At 49.8% G+C, this 23,177-nt stretch overlaps 1 protein-coding gene across 2 annotated transcripts in view; it reads right to left on the bottom strand.

Annotated features, from left to right (window-relative positions):
- The window catches only part of ZWILCH (zwilch kinetochore protein), a 117,278-nt gene that overhangs the window by 22,658 nt on the left and 71,443 nt on the right, over positions 1-23,177 (bottom strand). For both annotated transcript variants that reach the window (XM_075346057.1, XM_075346058.1), the window contains exons 12-15: positions 18,192-18,271; positions 10,463-10,619; positions 8,737-8,765; positions 8,471-8,607 (exon numbers count right to left, since the gene is read on the bottom strand). In XM_075346057.1, the coding sequence (XP_075202172.1) occupies positions 8,471-8,607; positions 8,737-8,765; positions 10,463-10,619; positions 18,192-18,271 (403 nt within the window). The remainder of the gene's footprint in view (positions 1-8,470; positions 8,608-8,736; positions 8,766-10,462; positions 10,620-18,191; positions 18,272-23,177) is intronic.

The following is a 23,177-nucleotide window of genomic DNA, read 5'->3' as shown; positions in this document are numbered from 1 at the left end:
CATGCGGCCTCACACATTTAAAAGCAGAACTATTTAAAACAGCACTTACCTGATGCTTTTCATTCCCGTACCTGTGACTAAATACTGGCGTGACACCATGAATTTCGGGCTTAGGGCCAGCTGATAATACACAGATAGCCCTAACCCCATTTTTACCAAGCGAGCCACCCGGCATCAGGGCAGCTGGAAGAGTTGGATACAGCGCCAGAAGATGGCGCTTCTATGAAAGCGCCATTTTCTGGGGTGGCTGCGGCCTGCAAATCGCAGCGGGTGTGCCCAGAAAGCTTGGGCACCCTTCATTGCAGATTCCAATCCCCAGCTGCCTAGTTGTACCTGGCTGGTCTCAAAAATTGGGCAAAGCCCACGTCATTTTTTTTTAATTCATGAAATAATTAAAAAAAAAAAAAAAGGTCTTCCCTATATTTTTGGTTCCCAGCCGGGTACAAATAGGCAGCTGGGGGTTGGGGGCAGCTGTACCTGCCTGCTGTACCCGGCTAGCATACATAAAATATGGCGAAGCCCACGTCATTTTTTTGGGGGGCAAAGAAATCCTGCATACAGTTCTGGATGGAGGATGCTGAGCCTTGTAGTTCGGCAGCTGCTGTCTGCTCTCCTGCATACACTATTGGATGGAGGATGCTGAGCCTTGTAGTTCTGCAGCTGCTGTCTGCTCTCCTGCATCCACTAGAGGATGGAGTATGCTGAGCCTTGTAGTTCTGCTCCGCCTGCCTCTCCCTCCAGCATACAACCCTGGATGGAGCATGCTGAGCCTTGTAGATCTGCAGCCGTCTGCTCTCCTGCATACACTAGTGGAGAATGAAGAACATATTGAAGAAGGAAATTACATCAGACCTTTTTTCTTCAACAATCTTTAATGCCATTGTTCACTGATAAAAAACGTATAAAAACGCAGTGAGCAAAAACAAAGCAAAACGCATCAAAAAACGCACAAAAACGCAGCGTCAAAAAACGCAGTGTGTGAACTTAGCCTAACACCTTCATTCAATTATTTAAAGTTAATCTAGGTTTTTCTTTTTGTGCTTTCCCTCATCTCCTTAGATGGCCAGTTGAAGTTCCCTCCCTATCCTTATTTTTCTAGTGGGCCTTTAAACAATCCATCTGTTGTCATGCTTTGCACACTTGTTTTTTTTCACTTGATAAAAGGTGCAGGTACGGCAATGAAACAAATAGTGAATAAAAAAAAAAACAAAAAACCTTATTATCATTATTGATGAAGAGTCCATTTATTGCAGCAGAGCAGCTCACCTAGCGGGTTTTCATTTAACTGGATCCAAACCTTCATGGCAGATTCAGCTATGGGGCAACAGCTTTTATTTTTCATGGCTACATCAGGGGAGTGTTAACCAAACATTTCCCCACTCTCCCTCCGTAAGGTATCACCATATTGTGTGCTCTGTTCCCCACCATCTAGGATTTGTTCAGCAAATTTCTATGACACTATGTTAATGTGAGTGGTCTTAGATGGTTAACACAGGAGAGGCTGACTACACACACTCCGATCACCCATGTGGGCATGAGAGGCTGTGCTGCGGACCACCAATGAATAATAACATTGGTGAGCTGATCACTCATCAAGTGGTAATACGGCAATCCCCTAACCCATATGTTATATTAAAGAGGTGGTCCATTAGCCTGACTCATTTACTGTTTTCTCCATAAATATTTAAGGATAATGCCCCTAAAGATCCCCATACATCTTTTTAGCAAGTTTCATGTAGTTTTTGCCTTTTTGCTTCTCTTCCTGTGCCCTGGCATCAGCTCTGCTGTCACAATCAGCACTTCATCTTCAGATTCCTCTCTTCCCTCCCATCTACATTTCCCATCATATCTTGTGCTGGGCTACAAGCCAGCAGTGAGCTCAGACGTGTATCTCCACCTAAACCCCTCCTGCTCCACCCTCCCCTACTGGCTTTTCATTAAACCCCCTCCACCTGTGTTAACTATAGCAGCAGTGAGGAGAAGAGGGTTGTACACAGATATCCAGAGCATGGAGCGGGAAGGACGAATCAACAGTCTTAGGGAGGGCAGAGAAAATGGAATTTCTCTTACCGTTAATTCCGTTTCTAGGAAACCCTCCACGACAGCACAATTATTCCCTCCCTATCAAATTACTTATGATGCATGTTAATGGCTTATTTCTGAAAATAAAATATTTAAACCATTCATGATTTTATTTGTGGTACTTGAAAAAACACTGGAGATGGAAGGTGGGGAGGGGTTATTTAACCTCTTTGTGTTTCCTGTCCCTATTAGGGCGGAGAGTTGACCTCCTGTGTGCTGTCGTGGAGGGTGACTAGAGAAAACAAGCATCAGATAAAGTGGAAATGTGCTCACATATGAGCAAATGGACACAACAGTACCCTGGATACAGGCATGGTGCTCACATCCAGCCTATATTACTAGCAGAGACACTGCCACAAGAGAAAAAAAAGAGAATTTTGTTACTTGCCGTAAATTCTTTTTCTTATAGTTCCGTATTGGGAGACCCAGACCACGGGTGTTTAGCTTCTGCCTCCGGAGGACACACAAAGTACTACACTTAAAAGTGTAGCTCCTCCCTCTGAGCTTATACACCCCCTGGTAGCCAGTCCTAGCCAGTTTAGTGCAAAAGCTGAAGGAGAATAGCCACCCACAAGTAGAACCGAGTAAGAACCGGAACAACCGGAGACTCTGTCCACGACAACAGCCAGTGATAACACACGGAACAAGAAAATTGCCAACAGGCAACAGGGAGGGAGCTGGGTCTCCCAATACGGAACTATAAGAAAAAGAATTTACGGTAAGTAACAAAAATTCTCTTTTTCTTTATCGTTCCTTTGGGAGACCCAGACCATGGGACGTTCCAAAGCTGTCCCTGGGTGGGAATAAACAGAAAAACTAAGAAGTAGGCGGAGCCTAACTTCACAAGTGGGCGACAGCCGCCTGAAGGATGCGTCTGCCCAAGCTCGCATCTGCCGAAGCATGAGCATGCACTTGGTAGTGCTTCGAAAAGGTATGCAGGCTAGTCCAAGTGGCAGCCTGACAGACTTGTTGAGCCGTAGCCTGGTGCCTAAAAGCCCAAGAGGCACCGACAGCTCTGGTCGAGTGTGCTTTGATCCCCGGCGGGGGAGGCACCTGAGTACTCTGGTAGGCGTCCGAAATGGTCGATCTAATCCAACGGGCCAAGGTCGGCTTAGAAGCAGAGAGACCCTTGCGCCGCCCTGTGGTTAGCACAAAAAGAGAGGTGCACCGCCTAAGCGCAGCGGTGCGAGACACATAGATCCGGAGAGCACGCACCAGATCTAGAGTATGCAGCGCTTTCTCAAAGCGATGAACAGGGGCCGGACAGAAGGAAGGCAAGGAAATATCCTGGTTAAGGTGGAAGGGAGAGACCACCTTAGGAAGAAAGTCCGGGGGTCGGACGGAGAACTACCTTGTCTTGGTGAAAAACCAAAAAAGGTGACTCCGAGGAGAGCGCAGCCAAATCAGAGACTCTCCTGAGAGAAGTTATGGCAACTAGAAAGGCCACCTTTTGAGAAAGACGATACAAAGAAAGCTCCCTAAGGGGCTCGAAAGGGGGTTTCTGCAATACCGTGAGGACCAAGTTAAGGTCCCAGGGATCCAAGGGCCGCCGATAAGGCGGAATGATGTGAGACGCACCTTGCATGAAGGTGCGGACCTGAGACAGCCGGGCGAGACGCCGCTAGAACAGCACTGATAGAGCTGAGACTTGTCCCTTGAGAGAGTTGAGGGACAGTCCTAGCTGCAGACCGGACTGTAAAAAAGACAGAAGGGTCGGCAACGAGAATGGCCAAGGAGAATGGCCGGAAGAGCGACACCAGGACAGGAAAATTTTTCAAGTCCTGTGATAGATGTTGACGGAGGAAGACTTACGGGCCCGAGTCATAGTGGAGATGACTTCAGGAGGAATACCAGAAGCCGTCAAAATCCAGGACTCAGGAGCCACGCTGTCAATTTGAGTGCCGCAGAATTCGGGCGGAAAAACGGACCTTGCGAGAGCAGGTCTGGACGGTCCGGAAGATGCTACGGCATCTCCACGGACAGTTGGAGCAGGTCCGGATACCAAGCTCGCCTGGGCCAGTCCGGTGCAATGAGGATGACTCGACGGCCCTCCATTCTGATCTTGCGCAGGACTCTGGGCAAGAGAGCTAGAGGGGGAAACACGTAGGACAGATGAAACTGGGACCAGTCTTGAACCAGAGCGTCCGCGGCGAAGGCCTGAGGATCGTGGGAGCGAGCCACGTAAACCGGAACCTTGTTGTTGTGACGGGATGCCATTAGGTCCACGTCCGGAGTGCCCCACTTGCGGCAGATTGACTGAAACACTGCCAGGTGCAGGGACCACTCGCCACCGTCCACGGATTGACGGCTGAGATAATCTGCCTCCCAGTTTTCTACGCCAGGGATGTGGACTGCGGATATGGTGGACTTGGAGTCCTCCGCCCATTGAAGAATGCGTTGGACCTCCAACATTGCCAGGCGGCTGCGTGTCCCGCCTTGGTGATTGATGTAGGCAACCGCTGTCGCGTTGTCTGACTGGACTCGAATATGCCTGCCCGCCAACAGGTGGTGAAAGGCTAGGAGAGCTAGAAGCACAGCTCTGGTTTCCAGCACATTGATTGAAAGGGCTGACTCGGACGGAGTCCAAGTGCCCTGTGCTCTGTGGTGGAGATGTACCGCTCCCCAGCCGGATAGGCTGGCATCCGTGGTGAGAATCACCCAGGATGGAGTCAGGAAGGAGCGCCTTTGGGACAGGGAGAGGGGTCGAAGCCACCACTGAAGAGAGCTCCTGGTCCGTGGTGACAGAGCCACTAACCTCTGTAAGGAGGAAGGCCGCTTGTCCCAACAGCGGAGAATGTCCAACTGCAGAGGACGCAGATGGAACTGGGCAAAGGGAACCGCCTCCATGGAGGCCACCCTTTGACCCAGCACCTGCATCAGACGCCTGAGGGTATAATGGCGGGGCCTCAGGAGAGAGCGCACCGCCAACCGGAGTGACAGCTGTTTGTCTAAGGGCAACTTCACAAGTGCCGGCAAAGTCTCGAACTGCATCCCTAGGTACGTGAGGCTCTGGGTCGGAGTCAGAGTGGATTTGGGAAGATTGACAATCCACCCGAATTGGGCTAGGGTGGCGAGAGTGAGCGAAACACTCCGCTGACAGTCTGCGCTGGATGTACCCTTGACCAGAAGGTCGTCCAGATAAGGAAGCACTGCTAACCCCTGGAGGTGCAGGACCGCAATCACTGCCGCCATGACCTTGGTGAATACCCGAGGGGCCGTGGCTAACCCGAAGGGGAGAGCCACGAATTGGAAATGATCCTCTCCTATCGCAAAACGTAACCAACGCTGATCTGACACTGCGATTGGCACATGTAGATAGACATCTCTGATGTCGATGGACGCCAGGAACTCCCCTTGGGTCATAGAGGCAATGACTGATCGCAGAGACTCCATGCGAAAATGCCGCACCCAGACATGCTTGTTGAGAAGCTTGAGATCCAGGATGGGCCGGAAGGTACCGTCCTTTTTTGGAACTAGGAAGAGATTTGAGTAAAAACCTCTGAACCGTTCCTGAGCGGGAACTGGGACAATCACTCCGTTGGCCTGCAAGGACGCCACGGCCTGCGAGAAGGCGGCGGCCTTGGAGCAGGGGGGAGTTGAGAGAAAAAATCTGTTTGGAGGGCTGGAAGAGAATTCTATCCTGTAGCCGTGAGATATGATGTCTCTCACGCACTGATCGGAGACTTGCTTTAACCAAGCGTCGCCAAAGTGGGAGAGCCTGCCACCGACTAAGGACATGGTTGGAGCGGGCCGAGAGTCATGAGGAAGCTACCTTGGTGGCAGAACCTCCTGCGGTCTTCTGCGGACGCGCTTTTGGGCGCCAGTTGGATTTCTGATCCCCTGGCTGAGTTAGCGGACGAGGCGGAAGGCTTAGAGGATGACCAGTTGGAGGAACGAAAGCTCGATTGATTCCTACCCTGGGCGGGTTTCCTGGTCTTGGTTTGTGGCATGGAAGTACTCTTCCCGCCAGTAGCTTCTTTAATGATTTCATCCAGCTGTTCACCAAACAGCCGTGAACCAGCAAAAGGGAGCCCAGCAAGAAACTTCTTGGAAGAAGCATCTGCCTTCCACTCTCGAAGCCACAAAATCCTGCGGATAACAAGAGAATTAGCTGAAGCCACCGCAGTGCGGTGAGCAGCCTCTAGCATGGCAGACATGGCATAAGATGAAAAAGCTGAAGCCTGAGCAGTTAAGGTAACCATCTCAGGCATAGATTCCTTGGTGAGGGAATGCATCTCCTCTAGAGAAGCAGAGATGGCTTTGAGAGCCCACACTGCTGCAAAAGTCGGGGAAAACGCGGCCCCCGCAGCTTCATACACAGATTTGGCCAGAAGGTCAATCTGACGGTCAGTGGAATCCTTAAGTGAGGTGCCATCAGCCACCGACACAACGGTCCAGGCTGATAGCCTAGACACCGGAGGGTCTACCTTTGGGGAGTGAGACCACTCCTTGACCACCTCAGGTGGAAATGGAAACCGGTCATCAGAACCACGCTTTGGAAAGCGTTTGTCAGGGCAGGCCCTGGGTTTGGTCACAGCGGTCTGAAAACTGGAGTGGTTAAAGAACACACTCTTCACTCTCTTAGTCGAGGTAAACTGATGTTTTTCTGCCAAAGAGAGTTGCTCCTCTGACACTGGCGGATTGAGATCCAGCACAGAATTAATAGAAGCAATCAAATCACTAAGATCTGAGTCACCCTCAGAGAAATCGATGGGATACATAGCCTCCGAGCCCCCAGTGAGGGCATCCTCCTCATCTTGAGAGTCAGCTCTTGTGACAAAGCCGTGGGATGGGGAGGGGGAGGAAACCCTGCGCCTTCTCTTAGAAGGACGGGGTCTGGGATCAGATGATGAATCCTCCGTGAGCTCCGATGGACGGAGGTCCGAGGATTGGAGTCCTCTGTCAAGAGTATTAGAGGAACCCTGTGAGCGGGGCTGATGCATATTCATCAAAGTCCTGGACAAAAGCCCCATGGACTCAGCAAATGACTGGGATATGGACCTAGAAAAGGACTCTACCCAGGCCGGGGGTTCAATCACAGGTGCAGCAGCAGCCTGAGAGACCACTGGGGGTGAGACTCCAGGCTGTGGCACCGCCAAGTTGGAGCAGACATCACAATGTGGATAGGTGCTCGGCTCAGGCAGCAGGAGCTTACATGCAGTGCATGCAGAATAAAGCTTTGGAGCCTTGCTCCTTGTGTGAGACATGCTGCTGGAGTGGGGGCTTTGCAGAGAATGAACCCCAGGGAGAATATACAGAGGTCCACAACCGGAGACCGGCTGTGGCTTACCAGACCGCTGAGCGCGGTGTTGTGTGCCCTCCAGATCCCGAAGCCCGGTCCCCCAGTCGCAGCACCTCAGCAGAGATGCAGAATGCAGGATGTCCCAGAGCAGAGTGAACTCTGCCTGAGAAGAGGGCGTTCCTATAAAAGAGCGGGAACTGGAGGGCTATAGAGACCTGCAGGGAAGGAGGGACGTCCCAGCAGTGGGGAGTGTCCCTCCCCTGTGTAGAACGGCCGCCGGGAGGAGCCGAACCTGTCCCTCTGCATGAGTGACATGCGAGGGCAGGAAAATGAAACTAGGCCTCCGGCGAAGCCGGGGCCTAAATTTAAGCGGCGAGGCCGACAAGCAGGCACCATCTGCGCAGTTCTCAGGCAAAAGCTAGAGAACCCGCCGGAAAAGTTAAAACAATCACATACAGCATACTCTACCCTTACAATAAAGAACCGGGACCCCCAACATAAACGTCTCAGGTACTTAGCTGCTGAGACGCAGGGCCATGTCCCTGGGGATGAGTGCTCCAGTCCAACAGAATCCTCAAGGGGCTGTGGATGGAGACCGGACTCCTGCCAGGCATGGAGACCGTGCTGGCTCCCACTTCAAGCCAGAGCCCAGAAGGGATGGTGAAGGAGCGCGGCATGTAAGGCTGCAGCCTTGTAAATCAACCTTAACAACACCGCCGACACAGTGGGGTGAGAAGGGACATGCCGGGAGTCCAGACATGGACCCGCTTTTCTTCAAACTCTTTCCAAAAGTCAAACAAATCAGATGAGAATGCATGTGTGGATGTATGCCTCCTGACACAAAGCAATAAACTGGCTAGGACTGGCTACCAGGGGGTGTATAAGCTCAGAGGGAGGATCTACACTTTTAAGTGTAGTACTTTGTGTGTCCTCCGGAGGCAGAAGCTAAACACCCGTGGTCTGGGTCTCCCAAAGGAACGATAAAGAAATCTGAAAATCACTCAAAAGCAACAAAACCTACAAGATGACCTGACAGTAAAAAGTCACATGTACCTTCTACTAAATTATGATGTTAAAATTGCATAAATTATTGCGTTTTCAGACAGGATTGCCTAGAACTTTAGTATCCGTCTAGTAATGACTTACTGTGTGAGTGGAAAGAGGTTCTCATGCTCCAGGCTCAGGAAGGCATAGCAGCTTACAACCACCTCCAGCATATGGTGCAGCTTCCTGACACGGTGCACCTGCTCCTGTAGATCCACCGATGCGTTGATGAAGAAATCCTGGGACACAAAGTACAGGATTAAAACACAATTTATATGTATGTATATTTTAAAGTTCTTATATATAAGGAAAGTAAAGCATCGCATGATAAATCCAGATATTGTGAAAGTGATATCTTGATAACTTACCAGGTAATTAAATGTTGCAAGTTCACGACCTATGAAAAAACAAGTAAAATGTTAGGCCACCATCTTTGCTATAATCTTAGTTACTATTTTGGAGGCTTTACTTGTTTCTAGATGGAAACTGTCAAGATGCAGGTTTGCAGCTGCTAACAAATTCTATTAGGTCTATATTTCATCGATTATTCTTGACGATCATCATATATCAACAGAGATTATGTGGCTGCCATACATCTCTGGGCTCACAACCATGAAAAAGAAAGATGGCACAGGTCAACCATATGTATTTGAGGAAGTCCAGTCCTACTTTACAAACAAGAAAAAGGCTATAAAATTGCTGCCACCATATAAATGATCATTTCAACTAGTAAGTGAGATCTGAAATTGTAACACCAAGATGGACAAGTCATGGAATTATAGAATTCACAGGATTGATATTATATTTAATATGCGTGCCACATGAAGAAATTCCAGCACTTACACACCTTCGATGCAATCATGGAGGTTATTAAATGGTTGTCTGATGAATGTTTTACCACACTGAATGCACTTGGACACAGAAATCATCAAGGTCTGCTGCTGGCAGCTCCCTTAGCAATTGCCGACTAATGACTTCCCAGATGTGCTCTACAGGAGACGCTACCGGCCATGGTAGTATGTTCAAGCCTGCAGGAAGCTCACTGTAACACAAGCAATATGGGGCCTGTTGTTATAGTGTTGAAAAACAGCTTCTGAACACTTAGAATTGGTCCTGGAATGGCTATTTCTGCAATGTAAAGCTGAGCTGTATGTGTACCCAGAATGAAAATCAAAGAGGTCAAGCTATTGTACACTATATGCCTCACCACACCATAATCCCACTGGTAGGGCCGGTGTGACATTCCCCCGAATTTGTCTACCACTGAGCACATCTGGGACATCATTGGTTAGCAATTTAAAATAAATAAATAAATAAATAAATAAATAAATAAATAAATCTGACAGCAACTGATTTGTGCACTGAAGTGTATTGAGGGACATGCAGGCTGCAACTTATCCATTCTGCAATATCATCAGGGATGTGTCCTATTGGCTCTAAATTTAATCTGCAGCAGGACAATGACCCCCAAACATACAGCCAATGAAGAACAAGGAGTCCTGATGATATTGTTTCCCGAGAGCTCTGATCTCAACATTGAGTCTATGCGGGATTACATGAAGAGACAGAAGATCTGCGGTTAAATCTCCGAAATGTTTGAAACAACCCACTACAGAGTTTCTTCAATAACTGTATGCCTGTACCTAGAAGAATAGATGTTTGTATGCCATTTTTAATGCAAATTGGAATCTCACCAAATATTGATTTGATTTCACTTTTGTTCAAATCACTTTGTATTTGTTTAATTGATAGAAATAAACGATTAACACTTCTACTTTATAAAGTATTCCTTCCATATCTGGCAAAAACCTTTGCACAATATATAATTTTATTGAATTACTAATCAGATATTTATATGTCGGCAGTGGATTCTACAGCCTGATCTGCTGTATAGAATATAAAAAACAAGTTTCAAGTCATGCTTAAAGTTCTCTCTTGCTATACAGGAGGAACACAACTCACAGAAATTATAGCCTTGAAATTAAATTGTAAAAAAAAATAAATAAATAATAATAATTGTAAAAACACTTAATTTTCACCATAACATAACATGCGTGAATAATATTGCAGACGGAGATTTCAGTAGCTGCGAACCTATAAAGCAGTTGATATAATCTTTTTTCATCTTGTCCAGACCAATCTCTAGCAGCATGCGGATAGGCGTGAGGCCGGTGAGGGAGATGCTCTGCATGTTTCCGTGGTAGGACTGCTGAATTAGCTTGCTCAGTGTGCTGCTGCTCCCACGGTGGATCTACAATAGGCAAACAGTTATTCAAGACAACTTGAAAAAGCAAACAGCCATACTCTAAAACGTTAGTTTTTTTTATACTGGTATACTGTAATTTCATATTTATCATTCATCGCAAGTAAAAACAATAAAGAGAATTTTGTTTACTTACCGTAAATTCTTTTTCTTATAGTTCCGTCATGGGAGACCCAAACCATGGGTGTATGCTACTGCCCCCGGAGGACACACAAAGTTACTACACTCAAAAACGTGTAGCTCCTCCCTCCTAGCATATACACCCCCTGCTAGCCAGATCTAGCCAGTTTAGTGCAAAAGCTGAAGGAGGACATCCACCCACAAGAAGAGACAGAGTAAAATCCGGAGGAACCGGAACCTCAGTCTACAACAATAACAGCCGGTGAAGACACACGGAACAAGAAACCTGCCATAGGCAATAGGGAGGGTGCTGGGTCTCCCATGACGGAACTATAAGAAAAAGAATTTACGGTAAGTAAACAAAATTCTCTTTTTCTTTATCGTTCCTTATGGGAGACCCAAACCATGGGACGTTCAAAAGCAGTCCATGGGTGGGAATAAACAGACAATTGAGAAGCAGGCAAACCTAACTTCACAAATGGGCGACAGACGCTGGAAAAATGCGTCTGCCGAGCCCACGTCTGCCAGAGCATGAGCATGCCTTGGGTAGTGCTTCGAAAAGTATGCAGACTAATTCGAGCTGCAGACTGACAGACCTACTGAGCCGTAACCTGGTGCCTGAAGCCCAAGAAAAAAAGGCGCCGACAGGTCTGACCAAATGTGCTCTGATCCCCGGTGGGGAAGGCACTTGAGTACACTTGTAAGTCTCAGAAATGGCTGACCTAAGCCAACGATCAGGGTCGGCTTAGATGCCGAGAGACCGCTATGCTGACGAACAGTCAGCACCAGAGAGGTGCACCGTCTAATAACGGCGGTGCGAGACACGTAGATCCGGAGCGCCCGCACCAGATCTAGGATATGCAACGCTTCCTCAAGCGATGAACAGGAGCCGGACAAAAGGAAGGCAGGAAAATTGCCCCGGATAAGGTGGAAGCAGTAACCGCCTTAGGGAAAAAGTCCGGAGTCGGATGAAGACCACCTTGTCTTGATGCAAAAGACCAAAAAAAAGGGGGTGACTCCGAGGGAGCGCAGCCAGAACTCTCTGGCGGGAAATTAAAGCCACTAGAAAGACTACTTTCTGTGAAAGACACAACAAAGAACCTCCCGAAGACGGCGCAAAGGAGGGTTTCCGAGAACCGTGAGGACCGGATTAAGGTCCGAGGTCTCCATAGGCCGCCGGAAGGCGGAATGATGTGAGATGCGCCCTTAAAGGAGCGCACCGGAGCCAGCCGGACGATACGCCGCTGGCACATACTGACAGAGCCAAGACCTGTCCCTTAATGAGGGATAGTCCTAGCTGTAGACCGGACTGTGGAAGGGACAGGAGGGTCGGCAAGGCCAAAAAAGGTCAAAGGACACTTTGGAGCTCGAGTCAAAGTGGAGATGACTTCAGGAAGGATATCAGAAGTCGCTAAGACCCAGGACTCAAGAGCTACGCCGTCAATCTGAGAATCCAGAATTCTGACGGGGAAAAAACGGACCTCTTGAGAAAAGGTCTGAACGGTCCGGAAGATGCGAAGGCAACCCAATGGACAGAAGGAGCAGGTCAGAGTACGAAGCCTGCTTAGGTCAGTCTGGAAGAATGACCCGACGGCCCCCTTTACCGATCTTGCACAGGACGCTGGACAAGAGGTAGAGGGTGAAATTCGTAAAGAGACAAAGCTGGGATCAAACATGAACCAGTGTGTCTACCGCAAAACCTGAGGATTGTGGACCACGGTAGGACAGCTGAAATAGCCTGCCTCGTAGTTTTCACATCTAGGATGTGGACTGCGGATACGGTGGACTAGGAGTCCCTTGTCCACTGAAGGATGTTGAGCCGCCATGATTGCCAGGCGGCTGAGTGTCCCGCCCTGGAAGCTGGTGTAGGAAAACGCTATCACGTTGTCCGACTGGACTCGAATGTGCCTAGCCGCCCACAGATGGTGAAGGCTTAGAGAGCTAGAAATACAGCCCTGAATTCCAGCACATTGATCCAGAGGGCTGATTCGGACAGAGTCCAAGCGCCCTGCGCTCCACGATGGAGATATACCGCTCCCAAGGCGGATAGGCTATCCTGGTGAGGATTACCCGGAACGGGCCAGAAAAGGAGCGCCCCTGAGACAGAGTGGCCGAAGCCACCACTGAAACGAGCCCCTGGTCTGTGGCGAAGCCACCACCCCGTGGGAGGAGTGAGTTCGCTTGTATAGCGGAAAACATCCAGTCTCCGAGGACGCAGGAAAAACTGGGCAAGGAACCGCTTCCATTGACGCCCTGAGAACCTCTGGTTCGAAGTCAGAGTGGACTTGGACAGAAGACAAGCCACCCGATAGGTCAGAGTGGCGAGAGTGAGCGAAGCACTCTGCTAAGAGTCAGCACTGGATGAAACCCCGACAAGAAGGCCGTCCAGGGCTAAAAATGACTGCCAACCCCTAGGGGGGCAGGACCCTGATCACAGCTGCCCCAATGAGAATACTCGAGGGGCCTTGGCTAACCCCAAGGGAAGAGCCACGATTGGACCACTCCGATTATCAAAACGTAGTCAACGCTGGTGTGAAACTGCGATTGACTCCTGCCGATAGGCATTTCTGATGCCGATGGTTGCTAGGGAATCGCCTTGGGGTCTTGATTGATCCGGTGAAAAAAACACACGGAACAAAACCAAGACTCAATGTGAAACGCCACACCTGGCTATGCTTGAAAAGCTAAAGATCCAGGTCGAAGGCACCGCCCTCTGCGGGGACTAGGAATAGATTTAAGCAAAAATCTCAGAACCGTTCCCAGACGGGAACCGGTACAATTACTCCATCGGCCTGCCAGAAATGCCACGGCCTGTGAGAAGGCGGCGGCCTTGGAGCAGGGAGGAGATGACAGAGAAAATCTGTTTGGCGGGTGGACAGAAGTCCATCCTGTAGCCAAGGGAGATATAATCTCGCCCCCACTGAACGGAGACGTGTTAGAACCCTACGTCGCCACGTGGAGAGAGCCTGCCACCGACCGAGGAGGTTGTTGGCGTGGCTAAATAGCTCGGAGGAAGCTGACTCAGTGACAGCATCTCCTGCGGCCTTCTGAAGACGCAGCTTCGAGCTATTTGGTTCTATGAACCTAGGCTGAGCTAGAGGACGACCAGATGGAGGAACGGAAACCACCGAAACCTCAACTGATTCCTGTCCTGATTTAGGTTTGTGGCAAGGAGAAATACTCCCCGCCAAGAGCTTCCTTAATTTCACTCAGTTGGTTCCGAGGAACTGGTCCCACCAAGGGGGAGCCCAGCAGGGAACCTCCATAGAGGCATCTGCCTTCGAAATCCGAAGCCACAGGAGCTTGCGGATAGCGAGGAAGGTAGCCCAGATCACCGCCGTGCGGCGTCCAGCATGGCAGATCTGGTATAGGATGAAAGAACTGAGTCTGGAAGTTCAGGCAACCGTTTTGGCATAGAGTCCCTGTGAGAGAATGCATCTCCTCCAGAGAAGCAGAGAAGGTACAAAAAAACCGCACTGCTGTAAGCTGAGGAGAACGAGGCTCCTGCCGTCCCCATACCGAACTTGGCCCAAAGGACAACCGGGCGGACCGCAGAACCGTAAGTGAGGAGCCATCAGCCACTGACATAACGGCCCGGGCTGAGCCACCTAAGGTGAATGAGCCCACTACTTGACCACCATTGGTGGACAGGGGAAATCCAGTCCTCAGAAGCACGCTTCATGGGAAGCGACTGTCAGAGCGGAACCTGGCTTGGTCACAGGGGCCTGAAAACTGGAGAGGTTAAGGAACACACGTTGTGTTCACCTAGATAAGGTAACACCGGCGGATTGAGGTCCAGTACAAAGTTAATGTACCGTAGGATCCATATAGAGGTGCCGTCAGCCACTGATACCACTATCCGGGCTGAAGTCCAGATACCGGAGTGGCTACCCTTGGCGAATGAGTACACTCCTAGACCACCTCAGATGGGAGGGGGAGACAGGCAGCAGAACTCCCTGTGGGGTCTGCAGGATAGGCTGTGGGCTTGGACGCGGCGGGCTGAAAACTGGAGTGGATAAAGAACACACTCCTCGTCATGTTAAAGGCATAGTGATGCATTTCTGCCAGCGGGGAACACTTCCCTGATCAGGCGGATGGAGGTCCAGTACAAGAATACTGGACGAAATCCAATCATTCGCATCTGCGTCACCTACGGACGGATCAATGTACATCAAGTAGCGTCCGAGCCCGTGGTAGAGACATCCTCCTCGTCCAGCGAGTCAGCTCGTAATCGGAGCTGCGGGACGGGGAGGACAGGGGACCCTGCGTCTCCCTGTCAGGAGGACGGGGTCCCAGAAGGAGAGTCCCTTGTGAGCTTTGCTGAGCGAAGCAGAAAAACGCCCTGAGAAGGGGGCTGCATGCTCAGCAGATGCCGGGACAGCCGACCCCTGGAATAGGATTCCTACGGGGGTCAGCCACCGAAACCGGAGCAGCTGGAGGGACCATGAATGAGCTCCCATGTTATGAGCTCGGTAAGGCCGTACGAGACTACCTGCAGTGGATAATAAAAAACAGTCTGCAGTCTCGCTCTGTGACATGCTGCAGAGGTGGGGGCTCTGTCTAGAATGGCTAGAATACCCAAGACAGAGGTTCAGCCTGGGGAGAATCCCTGCTGAGGCATCTTGCCACTATCCACCACATAAGAACCGTTACAGTGTGTCGGTTCAGGCAATATGAGCCTACATGCAGAACATGTAGTGTACAGCCTTGGAGCTTTGCTCCTAGTGTGAGACATGCTGCTGAGGAGGAGATTCTATGATAAAGAATTAACTCCTTCAGAATGCCCTGAGAGTGAATAAAAGTGCACAACCAGAGGTTGTGACTTATCAGGCCACTATATGAGTGCCCTCCGGATTCCAGGCCTGGACCCCCAGCCAGATATTCACTCCCTCTGCACTGCAGAGCAGCCAGCGCCGACCAGAGTACTGAGACGCTGAGAAAATGGCGCCAGAGTGAGGGGGGGGGCGGGGGTTAACCCAGGAGCGGGAATCGGAGGGCGAAGGAGATGTACAGGGGAGGGAATCATCTCTTCAAAAAGGAGCGTCCTCCCCTGTGCAGAGCGGCCGGCGGGCGGCTCTGCAGTGTCCCCCTGCATGACTGACATGCAGGGGAACGAAAACGAAACTAGGCCGCGGCTGAAGCCGGGGCCTAGAGTTATACATGCGGCCGAGAATCAGGCATCATCGGCGCGGTTCCTAGTAAGAAACCGTGGAACCGGCCGGAAACACAGTAAAAGCAGCATTATCAAGCATCACTGTCCCCCACAATAAAAAGTGCCCCACATTGCAGAAGGACCCTTTGAATAACGTCTCTATACTTAGCTTTGAGACGCAGGGCCCAGTCCCTGGTGGGGTGGGGGTCCAGTGCTCCTTCCAGCAGGGTCCTGCACAAGGGCTGCGGATGGAGGCCGGTCTCCTGCAAGGCAGTGAGAACCGTGTTGGCTCCAACTTCAAGCCAGAGCCCCTAAGGGATGGTGAAGGAGCGCGGCATGAAGGGCTCCTGCCCTGAAGTCAACCTTAACAGCACCGCCGCCAGGGGGTGAGAAGGGACATGCCGGGAGTCCAGTGGACCCGCTTTTCTTCCAAATCTTTAGAAAAAATGAAAAATCAAAAGAGAATGCATGTGTGTGTGTGATCCTCCTGACACAAAGCAAGAAACTGGCTAGATCTGGCTAGCAGGGGGTGTATATGCTAGGAGGGAGGAGCTACACGTTTTTGAGTGTAGTAACTTTGTGTGTCCTCCGGGGGCAGTAGCATACACCCATGGTTTGGGTCTCCCATAAGGAACGATAAAGAAAAAATAATTGCTCTTGACCCTACCATGCTTGCTTACTACTTTTTGCCACTAATGGATTCCAGAATGTCACCGACATACTATTAGTTTGTCATAAATGTGTGGTTTTACATATCAGGTGCAGAGGGAGGTAGAGAGCAACATTCAGACCCAATGAGGAGACAGGAGGTGTGTCTCAGACTACCGCAAATGTCCGGTAGACGTTGCAGTTAAGTCACAGTAGTGCCCCAAGAAAACAGAGCTAAAATGCAGCAGCAGAGCAAGCAATACAACAAATAAACAGGTAATCATCACTTACAGGGTCTGACTTGCATTTAATGTTTGAGTACCTTACTGTATAGTCACTTTAAGTCCTAAGCCGGTGAGAGTGGAGTGCGATAAAAACATCGCATTACACCCGAACCAATTCTAGCCTGTGTGTCAGCACACGTGAGCGATTATTTTCTCAGCCCTAATCGGACCAAGAAAAGAATCGCAGCATGCTGTGACTGTAATGCGATCCCGTTTTCTCTCGCACCCATTCAAGTGTATGGGACGAGAGAAAGATTGCACTGCACTCGCGGTACACCGGTGTACCGCGAGTGCAGGGCGAGAATCGCAATAGCTGGCTACGGAGGAGAGAGTGAGATAAATCTCTCCCTCCTCTCCTCAGTGCCGGCCCGTCCCCCGCAGCTGTGGTCCGCTAGCACAATCGGACCTCAGTCGCAGGGACACTCACATGACACTCGGCTCTGCTGTACTGCCAGCGTGAGCAGAGTGTCATGCGAGGGGATCGAAGTAATCCCCGTGTGGCCCCAGCCTAAAAGAGATTGTTTGAGATCGTAATAAATGTTATTTTCCCCCTCAGAAACAGCATCATGTCCTGTTCATAAGCTGTGATAGGCCATGTAAGGGACAAGAGTTCAGTTCTGCCAAGTTGTTGGTGACTGATGAGCCATTATACATGTGACAATTATTGATATCAATCCAGTGTATTTAAAGGGACTGTCAGCAGATTTCTACAATGTAATCTGAAGACACCATGCTGTAAAAGTTAAAACAAAGAAATCAGCCCTGCCTCCATTATCTCAGTCTTTTTTTGTTTACCTGAAATGTTAGCTTAAGCCTCTTATCTTTGTCATTAGTGAGTCTCAGCAGCATGTGAGCCAGACTCCGCCCCTCTGTGATTAGCAGCTTTTATCTATGGAAATGTGGACTGAAATATGGAAATATTCTTCCCCATATGGGGAAGAAAGGCACAATATCAGAAGTGTGCACTCTTGTAGCCAATGGTGGTTATTGGCTCTGATGAAATAATATCTTGATGATTGCATTAATAGGCAAAGTAAATAGATGTAAGATGCAAACCATCAGGGTTTGTTTAGAACAGGACTATAAACTATACAGATATATTTCTGGAGATACGGCCTAAGATTGCATTAGGGAGGTTTTTCCATTTTATGTACATTATTCTGTTATCTGAATCTCCCTTCCATCTTACTTTTTTTCCAACACTGAATGATCATTTCCACGTTACCTAAAGTTTAGGAGCAACAACCTGAAAATCCTAAACTGTAGTGACTCTGAACTATACTCCAGACCAGTATGCCTAGTAATTATAATCTAAGGGGAAAATATCTCCATACTGTATAGAATAGGTCATCTTACCCATGGGTGCACATCGCCATATTTCAGAGATTGCATGACGAGTGAAAAACAGTCTTGAACATCTTGATAAGAAGTTACACCTTTATAAAAAACAAACACTGATATTATAGCTTAGCCCAGGACCAGCAGATACGATCTGAAACCCATTAATATCTGTATAGTGTACGATTTTTTGCAGGAATCTATAGCTATACCCATCTCATAACAATTCTCATAAGTCAGTGATATGCTGTTCCTTTGGTAATCCTCCTAAAAATGTAAGAACATGACAAATGTGTGACACTTTTCACTAAGTCAAAGAGTGTATCCCTATAAAGTGATACTACCAACTTCGATTAGGCACAGTGTATGGACATGACCCAAAACGGTAACACCATGTAGTCAATGTATCCATAAATTAATAATAGAGGAAGGGGGCCAATGTGCAGTTTTAAGAAAACAGAACTGTATAATGAAAAATACGTGCTTCCCAGAAAAAGTGCCGCTTTCATCCATGGGTATTGCCTTGTATTGTAGCACTGCAGCATTCAAGGAAATGTGGCAAGATGCAATACTAAACCCATCACCTGCACAAGACCAATGTGTTTATAAATGAAAAACGCAAAAGGGCTTCTGCTGGCCATGTAATTCTTGCAAAAGGGACACTCCTCATGCCTGCTTATATCACAAACAGTACTGACATTACTTCAAAGGGGATGTACGGTATTATTAAGGCACTGAGGGGCAAAAAAATCCCAAACTTTGTAATGTATGATTATATAAAAATTATATATCTCAGAAAAGTGAATACAACAGTCACATATTTTGTAAGTGGGACAACACTGAAGATATGACTATTTGATACAATGTAAAGTAGTCAGTGCACAGCTTGTATAACAGTGTAAGGCTATGTGCCCACATTGCGTTTAGATGTTCAGAAAGAAGGGAATTTTGTTTACTTACCGTAAATTCCTTTTCTTCTAGCTCCAATTGGGAGACCCAGACAATTGGGTGTATAGCTACTGCCTCCGGAGGCCACACAAAGCATTACACTTAAAAGTGTAAGGCCCCTCCCCTTCTGCCTATACACCCCCCGTGGGATCACGGGTTCCTCAGTTTTAGTGCCAAAGCAAGAAGGAGGAAAGCCAATAACTGGTTTAAGAACAAATTCAATCCGAAGGAACATCGGAGAACCGAAACCATTCAACATGAACAACATGTGTACCCGAACAAACAAAAATCCCTAAGCAAACAGGGCGGGTGCTGGGTCTCCCAATTGGAGCTAGAAGAAAAGGAATTTACGGTAAGTAAACAAAATTCCCTTCTTCTTTGTCGCTCCTAATTGGGAGACCCAGACAATTGGGACGTCCAAAAGCAGTCCCTGGGTGGGTATAATAACCCCTCGTGATAGGACCGTAAAAACAGCCCTACCCTACAGGTGGGCCGTCGCCGCCTGAAGGACTTGTCTACCTAGGCTGGCGTCCGCCGAAGCGTAGGTATGCACTTGATAATGCTTGGTAAAAGTGTGCAGACTCGACCAGGTAGCCGCCTGGCACACCTGCTGAGCCGTAGCCTGGTGTCGTAATGCCCAGGACGCACCCACGGCTCTGGTAGAATGGGCCTTCAGCCCTGAGGGAACCGGAAGCCCAGCAGAACGGTAGGCTTCAAGAATTGGTTCCTTGATCCACCGAACTAGGGTGGATTTGGAAGCTTGCGACCCTTTGCGCTGACCAGCGACAAGGACAAAGAGTGCATCCGAGCGGCGCAGGGGCGCCGTGCGGTAAATGTAGATCCTGAGCGCTCTCACGAGATCCAACAAATGCAAATCCTTTTCAATTGATGAACTGGATGAGGGCACAAGGACGGCAAGGAGATATCCTGATTAAGATGAAACGGGGATACCACCTTAGGGAGAAACTCCGGAATAGGGCGCAAAACCACCTTGTCCTGGTGAATCACCAGGAAGGGAGATTTGCATGACAGCGCTGCTAGCTCGGACACTCTCCGGAGAGACGTGACCGCTACTAGAAAGGCCACTTTCTGTGAAAGGCGAGAAAGGGAAACATCCCTCATAGGCTCGAAAGGCGGCTTCTGAAGAACAATTAGAACCCTGTTCCGATCCCAGGGCTCTAACGGCCGCTTGTAAGGAGGGACGATATGACAGACCCCTTGCAGGAACGTGCGTACCTGAGGAAGTCGTGCTAGGCGCTTCTGAAAAAATACAGATAGCGCTGAGACTTGCCCCTTGAGGGAGCTGAGCGACAAACCTTTTTCCAACCCGGATTGCAGGAAGGAAAGAAAAGTAGGCAAACTAAATAGCCAGGGAGAGACTCCCTGAGCAGAGCACCAAGACACGAATATTTTCCACGTCCTGTGGTATATCTTGGCGCAGGTAGGTTCTCTGGCCTGTCTCATGGTGGCAATGACCTCTTGAGACAATCCTGAACCCGCTAGGATCCAGGACTCAATGGCTACACAGTCAGGTTCAGGGCCGCAGAATTCTGATGGAAAAACGTCCCTTGAGACAGCAAGTCTGGTCGGTCTGGTAGTGCCCACGGTTGGCCTACCGCGAGGTGCCACAGATCCGGGTACCACGACCTCCTTGGCCAGTCTGGAGCGACGAGGATGGCGCGGCGGCAGTCGGACCTGATCTTGCGCAGCACTCTGGGCAACCGAGCCAGAGGTGGAAACACATAAGGAAGCCGGAACTGCGACCAATCTTGGACTAAGGCGTCTGCCGCCAGAGCTCGGTGATCGTGAGACCGTGCCATGAAAACTGGGACCTTGTTGTTGTGCCGGGGCGCCATTAGGTCGACGTCCGGCATCCCCCAGCGGCGACAGATCTCTTGAAACACGTCCGGGTGAAGAGACCATTCCCCTGCGTCCATACCCTGGCGACTGAGGAAGTCTGCTTCCCAGTTGTCCACGCATGTGATGTGAACTGCGGATATGGTGGAGGCCGTGGCTTCCACCCACGTCAGAATCCGCCGGACTTCCTGGAAGGCTTGCCGACTGCGAGTTCCTCCTTGGTGGTTGATGTATGCCACCGCTGTGGAGTTGTCCGACTGAATACGGATCTGCTTGCCTTCCAGCCACTGCTGGAAGGCTGGTAGGGCAAGATACACTGCTCTGATCTCCAGAACGTTGATCTGAAGAGTGGACTCTTGCTGAGTCCACGTACCTTGAGCCCTGTGGTGGAGAAAGACTGCTCCCCACCCTGACAGACTCGCATCTGTCGTCACTACCGCCCAGGATGGGGGTAGGAAGGATTTCCCTTTCGACAATGAGGTGGGAAGCAGCCACCATCGAAGAGAATCCTTGGCCGCCTGAGAGAGAGAGACGTTGCTGTCGAGGGACTTCGACCTCCCGTCCCATTGGCGGAGAATGTCCCATTGTAGTGGACGCAGATGAAACTGCGCGAAAGGGACTGCCTCTATTGCTGCCACCATCTTCCCTAGGAAGCGCATGAGGCGTCTCAAGGGGAGTGACTGACCTTGAAGGAGAGATTGCACCCCTGTCTGCAATGAACGCTATTTGACAAGCGGAAGCTTCACTCCCGCTGAGAGAGTATGAAACTCCATGCCAAGATATGTTATCGACTGGGTCGGGGTTAGATTCGACTTGGAAAAGTTGATGATCCACCCGAAACCTTGGAGAGTCTCCAGCGCCACGTTCAGGCTGTGTTGGCATGCCTCTTAAGAAGGCGCCTTGACCAGCAGATCGTCTAAGTAAGGGATCACGGAGTGTCCCTGAGAGTGTAGGACTGCAACTACAGCTGCCATGACTTTGGTGAAGACCCGTGGGGCTGTTGCCAGAGGCAGGGCTACGAACTGAAGGTGTTCGTCTCCTATAACGAAGCGTAGAAAAACGCTGATGCTCTGGAGCAATCGGTACGTGGAGATAAGCATCCTTGATGTCTATCGATGCTAGGAAAGCTCCTTGAGACATTGCGGCGATGACGGATCGGAGGGATTCCATCCGGAACCGTCTGGTTCTCACGTGGTTGTTGAGAAGTTTTAGGTCCAGAACGGGACGGAAGACCCGTCCTTTTTTGGTACCACAAACAAATTGGAGTAAAAACCGTGACCTTGCTCTTGAAGAGGAACAGGGATCACCACTCCTTCCGCCTTTAGAGTGCACACCGCCTGCAGGAGAGCATCGGCTCGGTCGGGAGGCGGAGACGTTCTGAAGAATCGAGTTGGAGGACGAGAACTGAACTCTATCCTGTACCCGTGAGACAGAATGTCTCGCACCCAACGGTCTTGGACCTGTGGCAGCCAAATGTCGCCAAAGCGGGAGAGCCTGCCACCGACCGAGGATGCGGAGGGAGGAGGCCGGAAGTCATGAGGAAGCCGCCTTGGTAGCGGGTCTTCCGGCTGTCTTTTTTGGGGGTGACTGAGCCCGCCAAGAATCTGAACTCCTCTGATCCTTTTGAGTCCTTTTGGACGAGGAGAGTTGGGACCTGCCCGAACCTCGAAAGGACCGAAACCCCGACTGTCCCCTCCTCTGTTGGGGTTTGTTTTGTCTGGGCTGAGGTAAGGATGAATCCTTACCCTTGGACTGTTTAATGATTTCATCCAAGCGCTCACCAAACAGCCGGTCACCCGAAAATGGCAAACTGGTTAAACATTTTTTGGAAGCAGAATCTGCTTTCCATTCCCTTAACCACAAGGCTCTGCGTAAAACCACGGAGTAGGCGGATGCCACTGCCGTACGGCTCGTAGAGTCCAGGACAGCATTAATCGCGTAAGACGCAAATGCAGACATTTGAGAGGTTAAGGATGCCACCTGCGGAACAGATGTACGTGTGACCGTGTCAATCTGTGCAAGACCAGCTGAAATAGCTTGGAGTGCCCATACGGCTGCGAATGCAGGAGCAAACGACGCGCCGATAGCCTCATAGATGGATTTCAACCAGAGCTCCATCTGTCTGTCAGTGGCATCTTTAAGTGCAGCCCCATCCTCCACTGCAACTATGGATCTAGCCGCAAGCCTGGAGATAGGGGG

The sequence above is a fragment of the Anomaloglossus baeobatrachus genome, chromosome 4, assembly GCF_048569485.1.
Source record: "Anomaloglossus baeobatrachus isolate aAnoBae1 chromosome 4, aAnoBae1.hap1, whole genome shotgun sequence".
In the NCBI taxonomy this organism is placed as follows: domain Eukaryota; kingdom Metazoa; phylum Chordata; class Amphibia; order Anura; family Aromobatidae; genus Anomaloglossus; species Anomaloglossus baeobatrachus.
Note: the sequence above shows the minus strand (reverse complement) of the source record. Positions and strands in the feature narration are given on the sequence as shown.